Source organism: Nannobrachium achirus, assembly GCF_963921795.1.
Source record: "Nannobrachium achirus genome assembly, chromosome: 6".
NCBI lineage: Eukaryota > Metazoa > Chordata > Actinopteri > Myctophiformes > Myctophidae > Nannobrachium > Nannobrachium achirus.
The window spans coordinates 53,032,434-53,052,545 of record NC_137815.1 but is presented as its reverse complement, the minus strand read 5'-3'; the positions used below and the strand labels follow the sequence as shown (position 1 = coordinate 53,052,545).

At 43.0% G+C, this 20,112-nt stretch overlaps 1 protein-coding gene across 1 annotated transcript; it reads right to left on the bottom strand.

Moving 5' to 3' along the window:
• Nucleotides 1-5,113: 5,113 nt before the first annotated feature.
• Nucleotides 5,114-15,411, bottom strand: draxina (dorsal inhibitory axon guidance protein a; the record flags this gene model as incomplete). Its single annotated transcript, XM_080727460.1, has 6 exons — nt 5,114-5,226; nt 6,020-6,109; nt 6,548-6,640; nt 8,183-8,303; nt 12,219-12,436; nt 14,892-15,411. 6 exons carry the CDS (start codon nt 15,409-15,411, stop codon nt 5,114-5,116), a joined length of 1,155 nt encoding a protein of 384 aa, XP_080583586.1.
• Nucleotides 15,412-20,112: the final 4,701 nt, after the last annotated feature.

The following is a 20,112-nucleotide window of genomic DNA, read 5'->3' as shown; positions in this document are numbered from 1 at the left end:
GAGTATGTGGTGTAGCTCTACAGTAGCTGTGTGTGGGTGTGGGTGTGGGTGCGGGTGTGTGTGCATGTGCGTGTGCGTGTGCATGCGCCCTTGTCCCCTAGCTCTCACCCCAAGTCAGGGCTGCAGAGTGCAAATAGCATTTATTTTTTCTCAATACGATTTCAATTTCAATAGTATACAAGAAGAAAGCCTCAGATTTAAAATGTGTTTAAATTTAGCAGCTCTGTTTATACTGTATGTGCAGTAGGTCTAGATCACAGGTCGAGTACTTGTGTGCTCTGCTGGCGCAATTAATAAAAAATCACACCTGTGTGAACTGAGCGGTGGATGCTGTGTGTGTGTGTGTGTGTGTGTGTGTGTGTGTGTGTGTGTGTGTGTGTGTGTGTGTGTGTGTGTGTGTGTGTGTGTGTGTGTGTGTGTGTGTGTGTGTGTATGCATGCGTGTGTGTATGTGTGTATGCGTGCGTGCGTGCGTTCGTGCGTGTGTGTGTGCGTGCGTGCGATTGAGTGTGAGTGTGCTTGGCCTATTGACAATATTGTTTTCAGCCATGCATATTAAATTAAGGGCTATAATGAGTAGAGTGAGACATTGACTTCTAATTAATCCATATAGGGCAAGAAATGCATCACAGATCAATGTCTATAAAACATAGACAGATATTATTAGCTGTCAATTGTTTATCATATTCGACAGAAGTACAAAGGGAAACTAGAAAAATGCAATTCTGGGGAAATTGCATGTGGTTGCCTATTTATAGCAGAGGGTGCAGGTTTCGACCCAGCATGCTTCATGTGTCACGTGGAGTTCCCTAATTTTGTTCAATACTTGGCTTTGTGACTGTGACATATATTTTATACTATGACTAACTACTTCCTATTCTATCAACTGTTTACTATTCCACCTTTCACCGTAAAATCAGCAGGAGTATATCAAATGGACACTCTGGGGCTAAGAGTATTTTTGCTGTGCTCCATTCCATTTATTTATTCCATGGTTTCTGTCCTGCGTTCATCCCACATCCTGAGGGAGAGTATTGTATTGTCTACCTCAGGCGTGACAGATGGGTCCTGTGTGAACCCTGACCTCCCAGTCACCCCTGACCCCCATGGAAGTAGGTGACTACCAGTTTTATTTAGATTTCTCCCTGACTGAAGTATTTATGTTTTCAATCATGTTTTCAAGTGCCTGTTTACCAAAGTCTCAAATCAGTCATGTCTCTAGTCTGTGTCAAAGCGTGCGTGCGTGTGTGTGTGTGTGTGTGTGTGTGTGTGTTCGTGCATGCATGCGTGCGTGCGTGCAAGTGCATGCATGTGTGTTAGGGGTCGTGCAGAGGTCTGGAATGAGATTGGGGTGTGACAGATGGATGTGTTATTTCATTTCCATTTTAATTTTCTACAAAAATCAATGAAGAGTGAATGTAATGTGGTTTTGAAACAAGGGATTTATGCACATTACAAGGGATTAGCAGGCTGCTCAACCACAACCACAACACACATCAACACTGATCCTCAAAACGCACAAGTACAATGGCTGCAAATGATGTAAAGTGTAAAGTGTTTTAGCCATTGAGTGCACCAGTAGAAAACCAGATGCATCAGCGTGTCCTTTCCCCTCACTTTCCTCTGTTGCTATCAAAAACAAAGAGGGGATGGGGAACAGCCTTAAAATGCAAGATTGCCCCAAATAATACTTTAGGGCAATCTAATCAATTTTGTACAGAGTCAACAACATGTATTGTCGGAACAATTCATAGCTTCACTACTCACGCTTTCACTGCTCCTTGAATTTTAGGACAATACAGTGCAATATGACCCTCTCACCTAATTTTGTGTGCTGTTTTACAGTCTCTGAAAACTAGAAAAATGCAACAGCCTTAGCCATATCAAGCAAGACGCTTCCTGGACTAACTTCGGAGTTGCTCCGAAAACCTTTCTCCCACATCCTTCCCAAATCATAGCAATTTTGAATCTTTGTGCTAGGGAAACTTCACTTATTAACCACATGAACCCTTGCATCCCTATTCTCGCCATATCATAATAGGCGAACATTGGGGCTTGGGCAGAAATAGAGGAACATTCTCTGAACATGTATTTGTAGATCAAATCTTTGCTATTTGACATACAACAAAGTATTTAGGGTTTAACAACTTAAAAACCCTATGTACTGTATACTTCATTGATCGTTGTACCTCAGTGGTCTCTAGCTCTGTACTTACCCCCTTCCTTTTTCCCTTGATGCCAAATCTCTTCACCCAAAATAGCAGATCAACCCATTATGACTTGCCCAGAATAGCAATGCTATAGAGTTCATGTGCTCAAGTGGTTAATGAAAAAGTATTCCACAATAAATCTAATAGTGTCTTCCTACTTTCCTCTGTATCCTGTTGGAGCGTGTCTGTGTGCAATCTACTGTACCATTGGTGGCTGGCGTTGAGCCCGGTTTGGGCAAAGCATCCACTATCACTGTACAGACTACAGCATTCTCTCAGAGATTAGAGTTAAAAAAATACATCACTGCTGCTTTTATTCTGCAGCCGTAAATCAGGATGGCACTATAATACTCTAAGTGAGCCAATCATTAGCTAAGAAAAATGGATGTAAATATTTGCCATATAGGCTATATTTATATACTTGCACAAGGGCTTGTGTGTTCTATAAAAGATAATAACGAATGTGCTTATTTTAAACTGTCTGTGGATATTTTTCTTGGAGATCCCAGTCTCCCCCCCTGTGTCAAAACTTTTTTGTAACAAAAGAGAAATTCAAGCATATTCCTGTACGGGTGAAACGGGTTCAGCTTTGATGGAAAATGCAAGGCACTCAAGGTCTCACCCTCCTTCAGGAGCTTCTGGCACACAATTAAATATGAAGTCACACCACACACACACACACACACACACACACACACACACACACACACACACACACACACACACACACACACACACACACACAGAGAGAGAGAGAGAGAGAGAGAGAGAGAGAGAGAGAGAGAGAGAGAGAGAGAGAGAGAGAGAGCACTCATTCCTCAGCTTGGCTGCAGTGATCAGCCAGAGAATGCCAGGGAGAGCCATTTGTTTTGGGCCAGTCGTCTCCAGGAGATCTATCCCACCTGAGCTACTGCACGACCTTGCGAGGTCAGCGTCAGAGAGATAGAGACCAGACCACACATTGATAGATATTTTAACTGGCCCTGTCTCTGCATGCTGCCCTATATCTGCCCATAAATAGAACCATGCTGTAGGTTCAACAGGACTGCTGGCTGAAGGATTGTTGATGGTCACAAAGACACTGAAACGCAAGGGTTATATTTTAACCCTTGCGTTTCAGTGTCTTGCCATAGGCTATGTGTGAAGGAAGTGTCACTGAGCTGATGCTCTTTTTTAAACAGAACATTGTCTCTGATGGATGCTTCTGATGGATGAGTGGTTCCAATGGAAATATACCCCCCTGGCAATGTACTGCGTCTGCATGTGTCATTGTATATCCACTGAACAACCCACAATTAATGAAAATCACTCCGCAGTTCTGTGTCTAAATAAAAATGGGCATAAAATGTGGGAGCAATGTGCCTGGATATGTTTTGCGTCTCTTTTGACGCAATGAGGTGTACCGAAGTTATTTGTTGAAAATAAAAATGAAATACAGCTGCTTGAAATTAAACATGGACTTGGTGATGAGCTATCACTGTTCATCGAAAAACAAATTAACAACCAAGCTATGTATGGTCTTTTAGGAGCAGAGTAAATTAACACAAGGTCACTGAAAACCAATAAAACAATCGTTTCACTAAGTTTGGCTCTGTGTAAACAGGCTCTTAGATATGTGTTTGCATCAATATCAAAACCTATGTTTTTCTCACAAAATGTATTTTAAGATGTACATTACATATACTGTACACGTATGTCATTTCAAGATGTTCCTTTTAATGTAAGAGTGGTTTGCATTTAAAAGAAAAATACACAAAAATAAGGTATATCTTGGTAAATGTTTAATCATGAAAGTAATGAAGCTGAAAAACACAATATATATATATATATATAGACAAAGAGTCCTGTTTAAGAAAAGTATATAAATTAAACATTAAAAAAGGTAAAATAAATGTATTCTTTTTTTGTTTAATTACGGAGTGATTGCTTTTTAAAGAAAAGTATGAGGTTACAGATAAAAAATACATTCAAACAATTAAAACATATTTACAGTATAGGACACCAGACATGGGTCAAATAATAACGGCTAGTAATGTTCTACTTATGTCCTTGGAGTACCAGATAGGTGGAGTTTCCCCACAATGTACAATCTATTATACATACATGTGAGTCTAGACAATGACACCGCAGTTTAGTAGGCTACAGTATATATCTTCCTGTGGGTGACCACTTAAAGGACACTGGGCTGTCACAATGCAGTGAGGCCCCACCCATCTGGGACACCAAGGATGTTAGAATGCAAATAGTATTTCACCTGTGTCTGTACTCTGTAGGAAAGACAATCAGGCAGAGCAGAGTCTTTGCATGTTTCTTGTTTGGACGCGCATATACAGTACATGATCCTGTGGAGATGCTGTAAAGGTCAGAACCAAACATGATTGAATGAATGAATGAATGGATTGGGTGCTTAAAAAGATGGTGTCTCTGTGGCGTTTTGCACTCCCAGCCTATCCCACATGTGTTCCACAAAAGGAGTCATATTTTACAACTCACAAGGGTGTAATTGCAAAGCAGTATGTTCTGTGTTGAAGTGTTTCTTTATAAAAAAAATCAGTTGAGAAGTTTTGATTTAAGAGTTGTTTGTTCACTCATACCGGTAGGACTGCTATGGCTGAAGGACCGGCATCAACTGAGTTTGGCTAACCAAATAGCCTAGTTAATTTCACTGGTATTAACTTTTATGAACATTATACGTCCATTGTGTTGAGTTGATTTACACTGTCACAAATGAACAGAATGGTTTTGTGTTACATTTGTATGCTTTGCGCTATTGAGATGAAACAATCTTGAAGGTCCACCATCAGTGTTACGCTGCGTCTTGCTGTGTGTTCAGCAGTAGTCAAGGGCTCTTTTTTCTCCTATTCCTCCACCTTTATCGCTACATTTGTCCTGTCCTTGTCTTCTTCAGATAGTGATGAAGGCTCCCTGGTCGCTGTTGGCAGACTCTGGTACCACGCAGCGACCCCTCCTCCTGGTCACACGTCGCTTCCGGTGGAATTTGGCATAACAGCGGAATCCTGTGAGGGAAACATGCAGTAGCAATAGCATCCATTAATCGTAGCCTCACATAGATTATCGGAGACATCTAAATTCAATGTAGTTGCTGGAACAGCGGCGAGAATGGACTCTAGCAAACCTAAGCCTACTGCTTTGAAAACAAATGGTCACAAAATGAAGGACCACCCTAAAGCATTTGCATTGGTTTTGCATTGGTTCTTTTAAATCTCTGCATTGTTTCTACACAGTTTTAGCAACAAATTTAGATGCCTGGTAGGTGGAGATCCCTATATAATCTGGCTTCGAGAGACTTGACACTAAATGAGACTTGACACTACTCCTCCCACAGTTTTCGTGGCACATACTCAAGCCATAATTATGTCGAATCGACCGGCTTCACCGGGAACAGTGTCCTTCCAAGAGAAATTCCACAGTTTTGGGGGAGTATTGTTACATGATAGCAGCAAGAGTGCCACTGGCAACATGAAGCTGGAGATGCACATTGGAGCCATGCCTTTTCCATATAATTCCATTAATGCACAGAGAGCTAAAAATCCCTCAGCCACCAATATTACCTACTCTGGGGACCTCTAGTAGTTATCACTACCTTGAAGTTGTTGGTGGAAGTGGATCTTGAGGGCAAGTAATATTAGTGGTTGCCTGCATGCTCCTGAACCAAAATGTTGCACCAAAGTGAAATATTGCCTTAAGCAATGATCCAATGTTAGCTTGAGTCATTATTTGAAGTGAGTCATATTTATGTGGTAAGGTGCGGTATCATTGCATGGTATGAACTTGCATTTCCCCACTTACCCTCCTCACACATGCAGTCATCATAACACTTGTTGTTGAGGCCTCGGTTGTGTGGTTTACACTCATGTTGTCTCAGGTCACAGCAGGAGCCTAATGATAATCAGCATAATACACTTTATGGTATATTACCCTTTTCAAAAACAAGGCTTAAAAGATGCTTCGGAAGGAAGGAAGAAAGAAAGAAAGAAAGAAAGAAAGAAAGAAAGAAAGAAAGAAAGACAGACAGACAGACAGAAAATAATCAATCATATATGGGTATAAACTTTCTCACTGATAAAAGCTCATCTAAAGGTTGTACAGTATGTTTTAAGAATCCACTAAAGATATAGATTAGAACCTATTATAATAGACTACTACTACTATTACTACTACTACTAGGCCTAATAATATTATTATTAATAATAATAATAATAAATTGGGAACAATAATATTCAGAAGTTCATTATATAATATCACAAAAACACATCAGTGTTTAAACTGCAGAATAAACACAGGCACTGCATGAAGTGATATACAGCACCAACCGACCTGGGAGACAGTCTAGGTGGTGGTCACATGGCTCGATGCCATCATTATAGACGGTCACATTCCCACTGCTGAGGTTCTTACTGCGACGCTTGTCTGCAGGCAGAAAAATATGCACAAGATTGATATTAAAGGTCGCTGATCAATACCATGCAGACTTGCACACACACACACACACACACACACACACACACACACACACACACACACACACACACACACACACACACACACATATGGATTACTGATGAGAATGCTTAATGTCACTCACTGACAAATGGTACACAATCACGGATGGTGTGGTGTCATTGATTTCAGTATATTATACTGTTATATTTCCATGGATAACACACTACGGTACCAAGTCTGGATTTCACTACCTCATTTTGTAAGTGCTCAAATCAAATCGTGCTCAAAGTGTTCAAGAGCTGCAGAGCAGACGTGAGGAACTCCACATTGAAATTATTACAAATGTGCACGAATTGATTTGCAAATACTTAACCATCACATTTTTAACAGCTCAGTTTATAATTGTTAGGCGTGTCTCTCTCTGGTACATCATGCAAATGATAGTTTATTTGATCATATTTGACCAAAGTCTGAATTAGACTGACGGTTATGATAGACTGAACAATATTGCATTTTTAAGGGGGAAATTAAGCCGAAACAAGGAATTAAGCATGCTTAATTAAGCATGCCACCCTCAACTAAATGTTGACAGTGGTGTGCTTTTGCATTGTAAAATATCAATTTGCTTTGACTCATGGTGCAGTGACAGCTTAGTGAAGGTCTACAGACAAAGTACTTGTACCTGAGCAAACAGGACGCATACAGACATGTTAGTGATGCATGTTTCTAAGCACATTATAGAACATACAATACATTCAGTTAGTGCTAAAAGATAAGCCATAACAGCAGACGTCTCATAACTTAATATTTAAGTAGTAACTGAAATTAGAGGGAGGGTGGGAGACTTTTGTTAGTCCCACAGGGGAAATTCAGTATCAGCTTCACCCAGCTGATGGCTCCTCAGAGGATTATGATGAGCGCCTGGGGGGGGGTTAGGGGTTCAATCAGGGACACTTCGACACGTAGCTGGGGCTGGGACACTAACCAGGGACCTACTGTTCCCAGACGGCCTCCCTACCCCTTCAGCTACGGCCGCCCGATGGTAGCAAACAGCAAATGTATAAGTGATTCATCAGTTCATAAATGGTAAAAGAGATAAAATGTTGAATTTACTGAGGTACTGCAATCATATAATTATTAAGCACCCTCTATTTCAGGGTCAGAGAGAAAGAGAGAGAATCTGATCAGATGTCATCATCGTAGTTTGAGGCATGCCCATCAGGGCATAAGAGCAAAATGTCCCACATATGAGAATGGTCAATTTATTGTCCTCATACTCTGTGTGTATCTCTGATGGCAAGTGTCTGCAGTGCACCAGTCACCATGACAAATGATTCTGCATGTACAGTCTAGTTTGGGAATACACTACAGTGATTCTGCGTTGAATTTCGTCCATCGTTCAGTCGAGCAAAAGTCACATGAGCCGCCAGATCCAATATCCAACCACCACCATCACACATTATGGTGGGCACATGGTGTTCAAAGATGGAAGGATTATTGACAGCTCACCTTTCTTCTTAGAGGGCGGCCAGGAGTCGACAGGCTTCATGTCTTCATAGTCCGTCCAGTCAAAGAGATTCATGTCCAAAGTCGGCATCACGTCTCCTTGGCCCTTTCCTCTGCCAACCTTCTGACAAAAGGGAGAACACCATGCATTTACACCCAATGACTTATCAATGACTTCTAATAATCACATCTATCATTGAACCAAACAAAAGCAATGAGTAAAGAGCAAGAATAACTCACATCATAAAATAGGGCAGGTGACAGATTGATACAAACAATTGATGATCACAAGGGGATGTTCACACCGTGATCGATAGAAACTCCAAAACAGGGACATGCAGAGAATGTTACAGAGGCAGGGGCTGAAATTTCTAAAAGGGCCTTTTGGTGAAAATATTGACAATAGCAGACCTCCAAGCTGAGGTCAGCTATTTTCAGTACTTGATAACACACAAAACTAAGCATAAAAAGGCAATATTGAAGATGTGGCGTAACGGCATGGGTTTCTACACAGAGAGGACAATTCTTTCAACATAAGATGATGCATTCAAGTTCAGGAGAGATTGAACAAGGCAATACTCTTGAATGCTGCTTTCATGTATGGCATGAAAAGAGGGCATTTGCATTTCTTTCACCATAGTGAAAACTGCATTCATGGTCTGGAGAGGGCACTTTTTACAGACGGATAAAGGGGCAGGGGTTCAAGCCCCCTTTCATGTCTATGTGTGCAAGTGCCTGCAAGGGGATGATCACACTGTGATCGATAGAAACTCCAAAACAATTGTTTTCCTATGTGTGGTGGTGCTGGCTGCCAACTGTGCCAAGGCATTCTTGAAGCGTCTGTAGTATCTGTAGCGACGCAAATCGGTGTCATCAGAACATACAGTATATGCCTATTTATGCATACAGTCTGATGTAGTGATGTAATCAATGTAAAAATGGTAAATGGTGCATTTATATAGCGCTTTTATCCAAGGCGCTTTACATAGATTGTGCATTACATTCACCCATTCACACACACATTCATACATCGGTGGCGGAGGAAAACATGCAAGGCACCAACCTACTCACCAGGAGCAAATAGGGGTTCAGAGTCTTGCTCAAGGACTCTTCGACATTAACTCAGGGGGAGCCCGGATTCGAACTGGGAACCCTTCGTGCTCTAATGACGTTTTCTCTACCCCTGAGCTATGCCGCCCCAATGTTGAAGTTGTTCTTCAGATTTATTTATACTACAGATTTATTTGTACTTTAATAGTTTTTTTTATTTATAGTTTTTATCACTTTGTTTGTTAATATGTTATGTCCTACAGTAAATCATTGGCTACACCAGGACTCTGACTAGCTAGTACTAGTAACGGTAACATTCTCAAGTTAGAAACAGGCTCTAGTAATAGGCTCTCTTACCTCCTCCTGTCCTTTCCTAAATAAAGTCATAATAAAGTAGTTCAAAAATCTTCTAATATATATATTACGTACTGTAAAACAAATGCAAGAGAAATTCTTTGATATCGTTTTTGTGAACATTGTATTCATAAAAGAAAGGACCTTGTCTAAACAAACAGTGACATTTATGGATTGCCAAGGACAGCTATTGTCAGAAGCTGACTCTTCAGCAATTCATAAAGAATTCATAAGGTATGCGAGTGAAAGAATGTAAATCTTCCACGAGGCAGAAATATTGCTTTAATTTCTACCATTTCCATGGACATTGCCATAAGGAACAGCTGCAATGTGAATTGTTTTAGCTATAAATGCCATAAACCTCCAGTAAAAGTTTAAAAGTGTCATTCCCCTTCACGTCAAGTAAGACAAATAATCGTGTTGGCAGGCCTCCTAGAGGCGTCTCGGGGGGAAATGTGGGAGGCTGGGTCATTGAAAGAATCATCTATCAAAACATAAGGATCTAAGGCAAGCCCTTCATCGATCCATACTCATTTCCTCTCACCCTCAGGAAGTGTATGGAAACATCAATTAGATTAATTGCAATGGACTACTAGTGCTCGACTGCTCATTTAGCCATCAACATGGGATCGAACATTAATTAAGAAGTCTTGCAGCGTGGCCCGTATCACTGAGCGCAGGTCCAAGGGAGGTGGGGGCGATGACTTGTTTTCCACCGGAGGCAACAGTAATATCTGACTGCTCGCAGATTCAGAATAAAGACATGCTTAGTCTACTGGGCAACATAAACAGCATACCAAGCAGCCTAACAGTTCAGACATCAAACACTCGACACAAGGACAGCAAAGCCACACACACTGTATGCCATAACTCATAGCCTAGTAATGACTTGAGTCCATTTATCCAGGATATAGCAATGGCTAAATGCATGTAATGTGGCGAATGCAATGTGAATGTAAATATCATCCTTGTAATATATTGTTTAAAGTCCAACTCCACAAGTTGACTTTCCTTTAGTGTTTTTTAGTCAGTTCAATGGAGAAAGGAGGGTTTTTGTTAAGTGTGGGGCATAACATAAATAATGGTTCTACAAGCATAGATCTTAGCCTAGCCACCTCTATCTCTATCTCTCTATCTCCCTCTCTCTCTCTCTCTCTCTCTCTCTCTCTCTCTCTCTCTCTCTCTCTCTCTCTCTGTAGCTATAGCCTGGAACCAGACCAATCCGCCGGGGCAAAAACAAAATGCCCTTCGGCAAATATGGGTCTGGCCCCGCTCAATTGTGAATCCATTTCCTCTCCGCCCAAATTTGGGGGAACCAATCAGGGCCCAGCATTGGTCTGGTCTAACCAATCGTGTCCATTTTTTAACCCAACCCTTGGAAATGAAAATTCTGCCCACGAGTCCAGACTAATATCCTATAGTATACGCAGTGAGGAATTAGTATGAGCAACGCCAGGCTACTGTAGCTATGCCTCATGGTCATTTAGGAATCGATCCCAGGCTCTTCCTGGCTTCATCTCAAAGTGTCCCTGAGCAAGACATGAAGCCTTAACTGTTCCCGATTAGGGCTGGTACAGTACCTTGCAAGGTCGCCTCTATCGTCAGTGTTGGTGAATGGGTGAATGTAATACATGTTGTAAAGTGCTTTGGACATAGGTGCAATAGAAATGCAGACCATTTACTATTTGCAGCTGGGAGATTTCAGAATGACCAGTCAACTAGCACTAGCATCATCAATGCAGAGGATCAGAAACGATTAGCCTATCATTTGCTGTGGTTAACGATGTCTTAATGGTTTTATCACACACGATTGGTCATTATGTGTGTCTGTGTGTCTCTCTCTCTGTGCGCCTGCATGCGTGCGGTCATGCATGCACGAAGTGTGTGTGTGTGTGTGTGTGTGTGTGTGTGTGTGTGTGTGTGTGTGTGTGTGTGTGTGTGTGTGTGTGTGTGACACACAAAGATAGACAGAAAGACAGACAGACAGACAGACAGACAGACAGACATGCACACGCCCTGTTTCTTTACTTTAGACAGTGTAAGTATTACTATTAGAGCATGCCTCCTGGTGGAGATATGTGAAAATATTTTTTTAAACGTATAGTTCATGAAAAATGAACAAAGATTTTACAGTTAAGATTCAGTGGAGAGAGGGGGGCATATGACACTGAAATTATTCAATGGGAATTTTCAGCCAGACACATGCAAGCCAAGCAGTAAATTAAGTACACATATTTGTTCTGCCAAAGTACAGTGTGCAATAAAGGGACCAGGGGTGACAGTTATGGAGTGAGTACTACTCGACCCAGCGGCAGTATAGTGACCCAGGGGGCATACATGCTATTATGCGTGGCCATATCTGTCATATATACCGTGACCAAAAACCCACTGAGCCTGGCTCCCCGGCTGCTATTTCTCACAGCTGCCACGGCCACCGGTGGCTTCCAGTGAAGGCAGCGTCATTTTCCAAAATGAGATATGTGAGCTTTATTGTAATATCACGTCTGTAAGGGAAGAATGGGGAAGGAGGGTGGGCCAGGCTTACTCGCTCTATTTCCCTTGCACATTGGGAGCCACACAACAGATGCACCCAGCTCTTTAATGAGCACTACTTGGGTTTCCAATAGAGGGGTACCTGTGGTTTGGTGGAGGCTGGGGGCAGCGTTGGGGGATGCTCGTTCATCACCGTGGCAACCATGGATGAGCCGGAGCCAACAGCGGTGGCAATGGGGGGAGGAGGTTCACTGGGCTGGGTCACGCTGAGAGAGGGGGAGGAGGAGGAGGAGGGAGGAGGCTCCTCAAACAGATCCCTGTCCTTTAGAAGAGTGCTGAGCTCAGGCTCTGGAAGAAACCCTGGACAAAAGCACAGGTGGGGGAGGAGAGGAGAGAGCCACTATTGATTATTCACACACCAACAGCAACTCTGACTTCACACCTGATCCTTTGCGTGTGTTTAACTGGCAAATACAGTTGTGTTTGCCATATATATGGTACTGTACATCCAGTCAATGATATACTGTGATTGACAACTTCAGCTTCCTGAAATACAAATCCCCACATCTCTGACAAAACAAACATTGAGCTATTTGTAAAAAGTATTTTTACCCCTGTTTGGTATAGTGTACATCAGGGGTCTTCAACAGGGGGTCCGGGACCCCTAGGGGGTCCTCAGAGTTACTACAGGGGGTCCTCCAAATCTTTGTGTGATAGAAACTTTTCTCCTTTTTTATATAAACCACTTGAACCCTAGCGAAAAATAGCAGATCTACAAGCTCGTAGATCGTCTATTTTCGGCAAAGAGCTTTGGTGTAGAGGGGAAAAAGAGCAGACTAAGTACAGAGTGAAAAGTTTTGACGGTTCAAGTGTCTGTGTTAAATATCTGAAAACACAAATTGACATGAATCCAAAATGCACTGATGATGCTGAAACTATATGAACGATGAAACTATATGGAATCTATGAAAAGGTTGTGGGGGTCCCTGCTTCATCTCTCTCTCAACTAAGGGGTCCTCGGCCTGAAAACATGGTGTACATGAAGAATGACAGACTTGCATACTGTACACTACAAAACCAGTTACTACAGTTCCATGTAGTCCATGGAATCATTGGACCACTCATAACTTCCCCCTCAACATTGATGGCTCCATTGTCACCTCCCTCCACTCAAGTCTGCAACCTTGGTGCAATGGTGTCATCCTGGACCCCACCCTCTCCTGTCAGTCCCATGTCAACCATATCACTAAAACTGCCTTTTTCCACCTTTGCAACATTGCCCGCTTTCGTCCCAGCATATCACACACTGCTGCTGCCTTCATCACATCAAGACTTGACTACTGCAATAGCTTCCTATACGATGTCACCACCAACGTTCTCAAGAAACTGCATTATGTACAAAACTCTGTCGCCCGCCTGCTATTCAGAGCCCGATCCAGGGACAGCATCACACCAGTCCTCTATGACCTTTACTGGCTCCCAGTTGCTCAAACAGATTTCAAGATACTGCTCACCACCTTCAAGGCCCTCAACAACCAGGCTCCCCATTACTCTATAGTTTTTAACCTAGTTTTCTTTTTTTTCTAATAAAGTTGTTAGTGTGGTTACCTCTGCAGGGCAACCCGACTATAGTACTTGTCCGACTTTATTCCATCTTCCATCGTTTTATCGACCGATTTCATCAGGAAACACATGCGTGCTATTTTGCTAAGAGATACGTTATATAGTTTAATCTATATACATTTATTCGTGAATTAATTTAATCCATTGGCTTAAACGATTTTAACTTTTCCCAAATATGGAGATGCATGAGCGTGATTCCTAAACCCACCAGGCTTGAGTTAAGACCCGCCTCGCGGAAACGCTGCCTGACACATGGAGGGTGGATAAAGTCAGAGGCATGAAGACTTGTACTTGAGAAAAGCCTGCATTTGCACAATGCACAACTATTAATTTCTCACTACAGTGCTCAAAATAAACTGTGCTAAAAAAAAACTTGAAACTGACTTAATTGTACTGTGCTTTAAAGGGAAAACTTTGTAACTTTGCTAAAGAGAAAAACGTACTGAGAAAGCTATTAATTTGTCACTACTGTGCTCAAAATAAAAACTCTTACTTATTATCAGTTAAATTGTTATGGTTTGGATATGGCTTTGGGCCTATTATGCTGCGTGTATTATTGTAATGGATCAGTAGGTAGTAGGTACTTTGCACTTGAGCGAGCAGCACTAACGTTCATGGGCACTTTCATACTTAAGATTATCGAGAGGAGGCGGGTCTTAACTCAATCCTGGTGGGTTTAGGAATCACGTGATGCATGACATCATAGACCACATGAGACTGACACAATTGCATCTTTCTAGTTTTAATTTTGTTTCTGTTTTGTAAAGCGACTTTGAGTATTTAGAAAAGCGCTATATGAATTGTTTTATAATTATTATTATTATTACATAGCACGGAACTGTAGGTATTGGTTTTGTAGCAGTCTTCTGCATATATATCCAGAGTCAAAAGAGAATGTTGTACTGTAGTCTATTGTGACCCCCCCCAAGGAACACAAATTGATAAAATTAGGAGCAAAGGGAAGCGATTTGGAAGCATGCTGTGTTAAAAGCCCATTTCTACACAGCCTACGTGAGAACACCAGCTTTTTCTGGATGTCTTGGTCGAACAAATACATTTTCTTTCGAGCTAGTCAGTAATGTTTTAGAACCTGGCTTTGAAGATATGTGTCTGTCTGTCTGTCTATCTATCTATGTAGAGAGAGTATACAATGCATGCACGTATGTTATTATCTACATCTTTCACAGCTTACCTTTTCCATGCCGACCTTTATCACGTCGACTCCCTTGTCTCCTATGGTCAAAGTGGTGCCCATGGCCGTGTCCTCCGTGGCCCCTGCCCTTGCGCGGCCCTAGCGGGTGGTTATCGTTCACCTGGGACAGGCTCTTGAAGCTGGCACGGACCTTGTCTCTCTCCCGGCCAGGGCCCATCTCCAGCCTCACAGGGCTCAGGCCCTCCAGACCGGTGCCATCGTCCTCAGGCCTGGCCAGAGGATGAACTGGCCTCCGGGAGAGCAACCCGGCACCACCTTTGGCAAACCGAGAGCCCTGGCTCCCGTGCCCCCCGTGTTCCCTGCCACCGTAGCTGCCATGGTTGTGGCTCTGGGAGCCTGGGCCGGGGTACTGCAGGGCATTGCTGCTGCTGCTGCCACCTGCTGAAAGCTGTGCCAGTCTCCTCTTGCTGCCATGCGGGGTGGCTCCAGGCTCAGCGCTGCGTGAAACTGCCAGGGTGGCAAGCAGGAATGCCAAGATCAGACTCCAGGAGACAGCCATTGTCTGTAAACACAGCGCCACCTGCTGGGGAAGAAAATAGCAAGCATTGTCTCACACTAAACCTGACTGGTATCCAAAGATTTACAGTTTAAGGAATACAAAAAAGCTGTGATTGAGAATTATTCGGATTAAGCACTTTACTTGCTAAACTCTACACTTTGTTACTTTATTATTACTTGTGCTAAGTTTTTACTTGTATTATACCTGTTAATAATAATGTTAAAAATAATAATATCTGGCTTTGGTTGATATACTGTATATTGTTGCACAGTCTAAGGAGCAACTCACACCAACGTTTCACTGCACATGTGAGTGAAGTGACTCAAGTGAGCGATGAATAAATCTTCTTGAAACTTGGATTAATATTGTGTTCTTGTTAAAATGTGGTGGCAGCAGCCAGCAGGGTAAAAGCTATGGGTCTGCTTCGGATGGTGGCGCCCATGTAGCATCTAACAGCATAATTGATTTGTCTTTATGACTCAGAAGTCTGTGGAAGTGCATCCCCAAAAGAGATGTTACCAGCAGACACTCTCTTTTCAGTAGTTGATACTCACAGGGATAACTAAACTAACAAATCAGCTGGGTGTGAAGACACTGAAAGCTTTTTCTTTCTTAATTCGTTTAAATTAATGTGTCATATTCATCCCATATTTTGATCTAGTTTGAAGAGGATCTGTTTTCAACACAATGCTGATTGCAACATACTACATGGACACAAGAAAAAGTCATGTGTGTTATAAGAGTGCATTGCAATGAAAAGTAATGCACATTATTCCAGACTAGACACAAGGATGGGAGTACTGTAGCACCTTTTATATATACTCTATGTGTAGCACACATCACTACGTGCCTCTCAAGCTGGCTAGGTTATCTGGACTCACAAGCTTTATCAGTAGAAGGACACTAGCGCTCGTAGTAATAGATGACTCCCATGCATGCTGTCGTGGAGCACCACTCAGACTGAGATACTGCACTGCGCACATCCTCCATCACTGCCTATTCACTGGTCTCGTGAGCCCTCCACTCCTTGCTTCCATCCCCAAAGTCTACGAGGTGAAACTCAACTGAATCTTTAAACCGAGTGCTCACAAATAAGTCGCTTCTCTTCTGAAAAACACTTGACTGGAGGCATTGTTTTATGCTACAGTAAATGACAAAATACAACTTCTATGTGACAGCTGTGTGGCCCATTTTAAATGTATTCAGAGGCTGCAGAATGTGGTTGCCTATATATGCAATGCCTGCAATCCAACATTGGAAAATATATGCATTATGCATGTAGCATACATGTTACAGGTACTAAATGTGTTTTGAGTGTATGAGGAAAGCTTGGTTTCCAATCTGCAAGCTCAACGAAAAATCAATACAGTTATAACCCATGACTGAGTCACTAAGAAAGATCACCAATGGAGTCTTTAATAATTCAAACTGTCCATGGAAAGCCGGCATCTTAGAGCCGAGGGGCAACACGTTCGCACCAACACATTAACTGATGCAACGATAGTCCATAAAAGAAACTGTGGTTTGACGTGCTGCGTAAAGAATGACAGTTTCAGAGGTGATTCCTGAATATGTGTGTGTTGTTGTGCACCTTGATAGGCGGGAACAATCCAGTGCCATTGGAACACAGAACACTTGGTGGGCTGTGGCCAGAGCGTCCTTTTTGTTAAAGGACAGGCGGCGGTGCAGGGTGTACATAAAATCGATATGGGAGAAGTATTGAGCTGTTGGTGCTGGTATGTGATTGTGTGTGTGTGTGTGTGTGTGTGTGTGTGTGTGTGTGTGTGTGTGTGTGTGTGTGTGTGTGTGTGTGTGTGTGTGTGTGTGTGCGTGCGCGCGCGCGCGCGCGCGTGTGTGTGTGTGTGTGTGCCTGTGTGGGTGTTCGAGTGTGCACATGTCTATGTGTGTGTGTGTATGTGTGCGTGTGAGAGAGAGAGTGTTTAAATGCACTTTCTTGTGTGTGTGCGCGCCTGCCCTGCACATGCATATGTATGTGACTGCACAGTGTGTGTGCGTGTGTGTGTGTGTGTGTGTGTGTGTGTGTGTGTGTGTGTGTGTGTGTGTGTTGTGTGTGTTACTGTTTATACAGCATGTTTGTGTGGAGTGTGTGCTGTGTGTGCAAAGTCTGGAAACACACAGATAGTGCACCAGTCTGTGTGTGTGTGTGTGTGTGTGTGTGTGTGTGTGTGTGTGTGTGTGTGTGTGTGTGTGTGTGTGTGTGTGTGTGTGAGAGACCATGGTGAAGGACGGGAGAGACCTTATCGACCACAAACGCACACGCGCACGCACGCACGCACGCACGCACGCACGCACGCACGCACGCACGCACGCACGCACGCACGCACGCACGCACGCACGCACGCACGCACGCACGCACGCACACACACACACACACACACACACACACACACACACACCCTGGGGTTTACATTGGGGTTATTTAGGTGATTCTAGAAATGGGGGCAGCTGAGAGAGAGATGGCATAGAGGGCTGGGAGAGGAGGGAGAATCTAAACGCTGTGCTCCAGCACGGCGCTGCCCTGCAGGGATTAGATGGCTGGCTGCTCCAGCTCGCCTCTGGGAGTTCAAGCAGCTGTGCTGCTGTTTGCAAACAACATCACTGCGATGCCGGCTGCCAAGGTGAGACCCTCTGAGGGGAGGTCAGGGTCGTATCACAGCACAAAGTGGTTGGTCAGTCATCAGGCCAGCGTGTTTGACAGATGAGGTGTTGCTGGCGTGTGTGGAGCCAGGAAAATAATAAGCATGTTGGGTATAGAGAGCAGTGGTGGAAAAGGTATTGAGATTTGTATCAATACTGCAATGTAGAGGGGCATGGTGGTGCAGTCGAGTGCAGTCGGTAGCGCTGTCGCCTCACAGCTGGCGGGATGTGGGATCAAAATTATAAGAAAAAAGAAATACTGCGATGTAGAAATGTACTTGATTAAAAGTACAAAAGTATTTATATCAAAATGTACGAGTTTAAAGTACCAAAAGTAGAAAGTACTCATTATGCATAATGATTCATTACATACGTTAATTGTATAAAACATTTGAAAATAGCAGATCTACAAGCTCACAATGAGTTGTGGTGCGACACGTTGTGAGCTTGAAGATGATGATTGAAATTCTTTATTTAGGAATAAACCCATTGAGATGTAGCATCTCATTATAGAGGGGGTCTTAGACACATGTACAGATCAGCTATTTTCTGGCCGAAATGTATATAGCGTCTTATTTACGTTTTGTAATAATAATCAAAATCTACAAAGTAACTTAAAGTTTTCAAATAATTGTTGTGGAGTAAAAGTACAACATTAGGAAATACTCCAGTAAAGTAAAACCACCTAAAAAAAGAATAGTACTTAAGTAAATGTACTACATTTGTCATTTCTCAAAGTCCCTGAGCTTTTGGGCACATGGGCTACTGCAGACATGCTGAAGATAGCATGAAAGTCTTCACTCTGCTCCTTCAAATGTGTATGCTCTGAAGTAACAACAGTTCATTACAGTAGACTATTATGTTAATGTGTGTATTCTTATTTATTCTGTCCTGTAAAATGCTAGCTTTGTTGGGGGTGCACACTCAAAATTAAGAATGGAATTCATCATCACATAATAAACCATTCTGGTGTTGAATGACAAAGTAAACACAGATCAAAAGATTACCTCTCAGAATCTATTAAATCTGACACGGAATGAGAGATTGCCATCATGCAGAGCTGCTTCACAATTTGAGATGTTTCCACACCACCTCCTCTCCCACACAAAAGAGAGAGAAGTGATACCTCCACAGAGACCGAAAGGACTGTGCATCAGGACTCAGCTAGGCTTGAATAGACCTGTCAAGGCAGGGCAGTGGTGATGGAAGTCCCCCCCCGTCCCCCCCTCCCAGCACCATGGCACCCAACCCGTTGCTTTCCTTTCTGAAACATTCATTTATCCGCAAACAGGTGGTCCTTTAAATGACATAGTTTGCAAGTGATAATGGGACTCGGTGGGAAGCATTCCTCGTCTCAAGCAAGCGCGGTCTCTCTGGTGTGTGTGTGCGGTACACACCCTGCGAGAACAACACAACCCCCCACCCTTCATGAAGCGTCTGTAGTACACATCAGTGTGTGATGTGTACAGCACAGCGGGCAAGCAAGCATCTACTGCTGAGTCTCTCGGAGTGCACGTTGGTGCAACAAGCGGGACAGCGGATCAAAGTGTGAAAGAGGTGCGATTGTGGAAAGGGCATGGAGGATGAGGAACCAGGACATGTGGCGGTATCTAAAGTGGGTACTTAGTCTCAGACCCAGGGGTGAGGAGGGCTGCTGTGGAGGAGGGTGTGCATCTGATATACCCTGCTGTTCCCAGGCCCAGGTCCTCTCTCTTCAGCAATCAGGAGGTGGGGATTTCTTAGCTGTGGTCCAGAGCGTCAGCTGCACTGACACTCTGACAGGCGGCTGGCTAAAAGACTAGACCAGGATTTCTGTACCCCTACGAGGGCTCAACTTGAGTAAAAATAAACAAAACGACTTTGCTACTCACCTAACCAAAGTTAGTTTCGCGTTGTTGAAAGTCTATTCTCCGCGGTGGGACCTCTCAGCACCCCACCCACTCTGTAAAATACATTATGGATGCGTTTTATTTCATGACAAAAATAATGAATTTTACAGAGTGGGTGGGGTGCTGAGAGGTTTCTCAACGCAAAACTACCTTT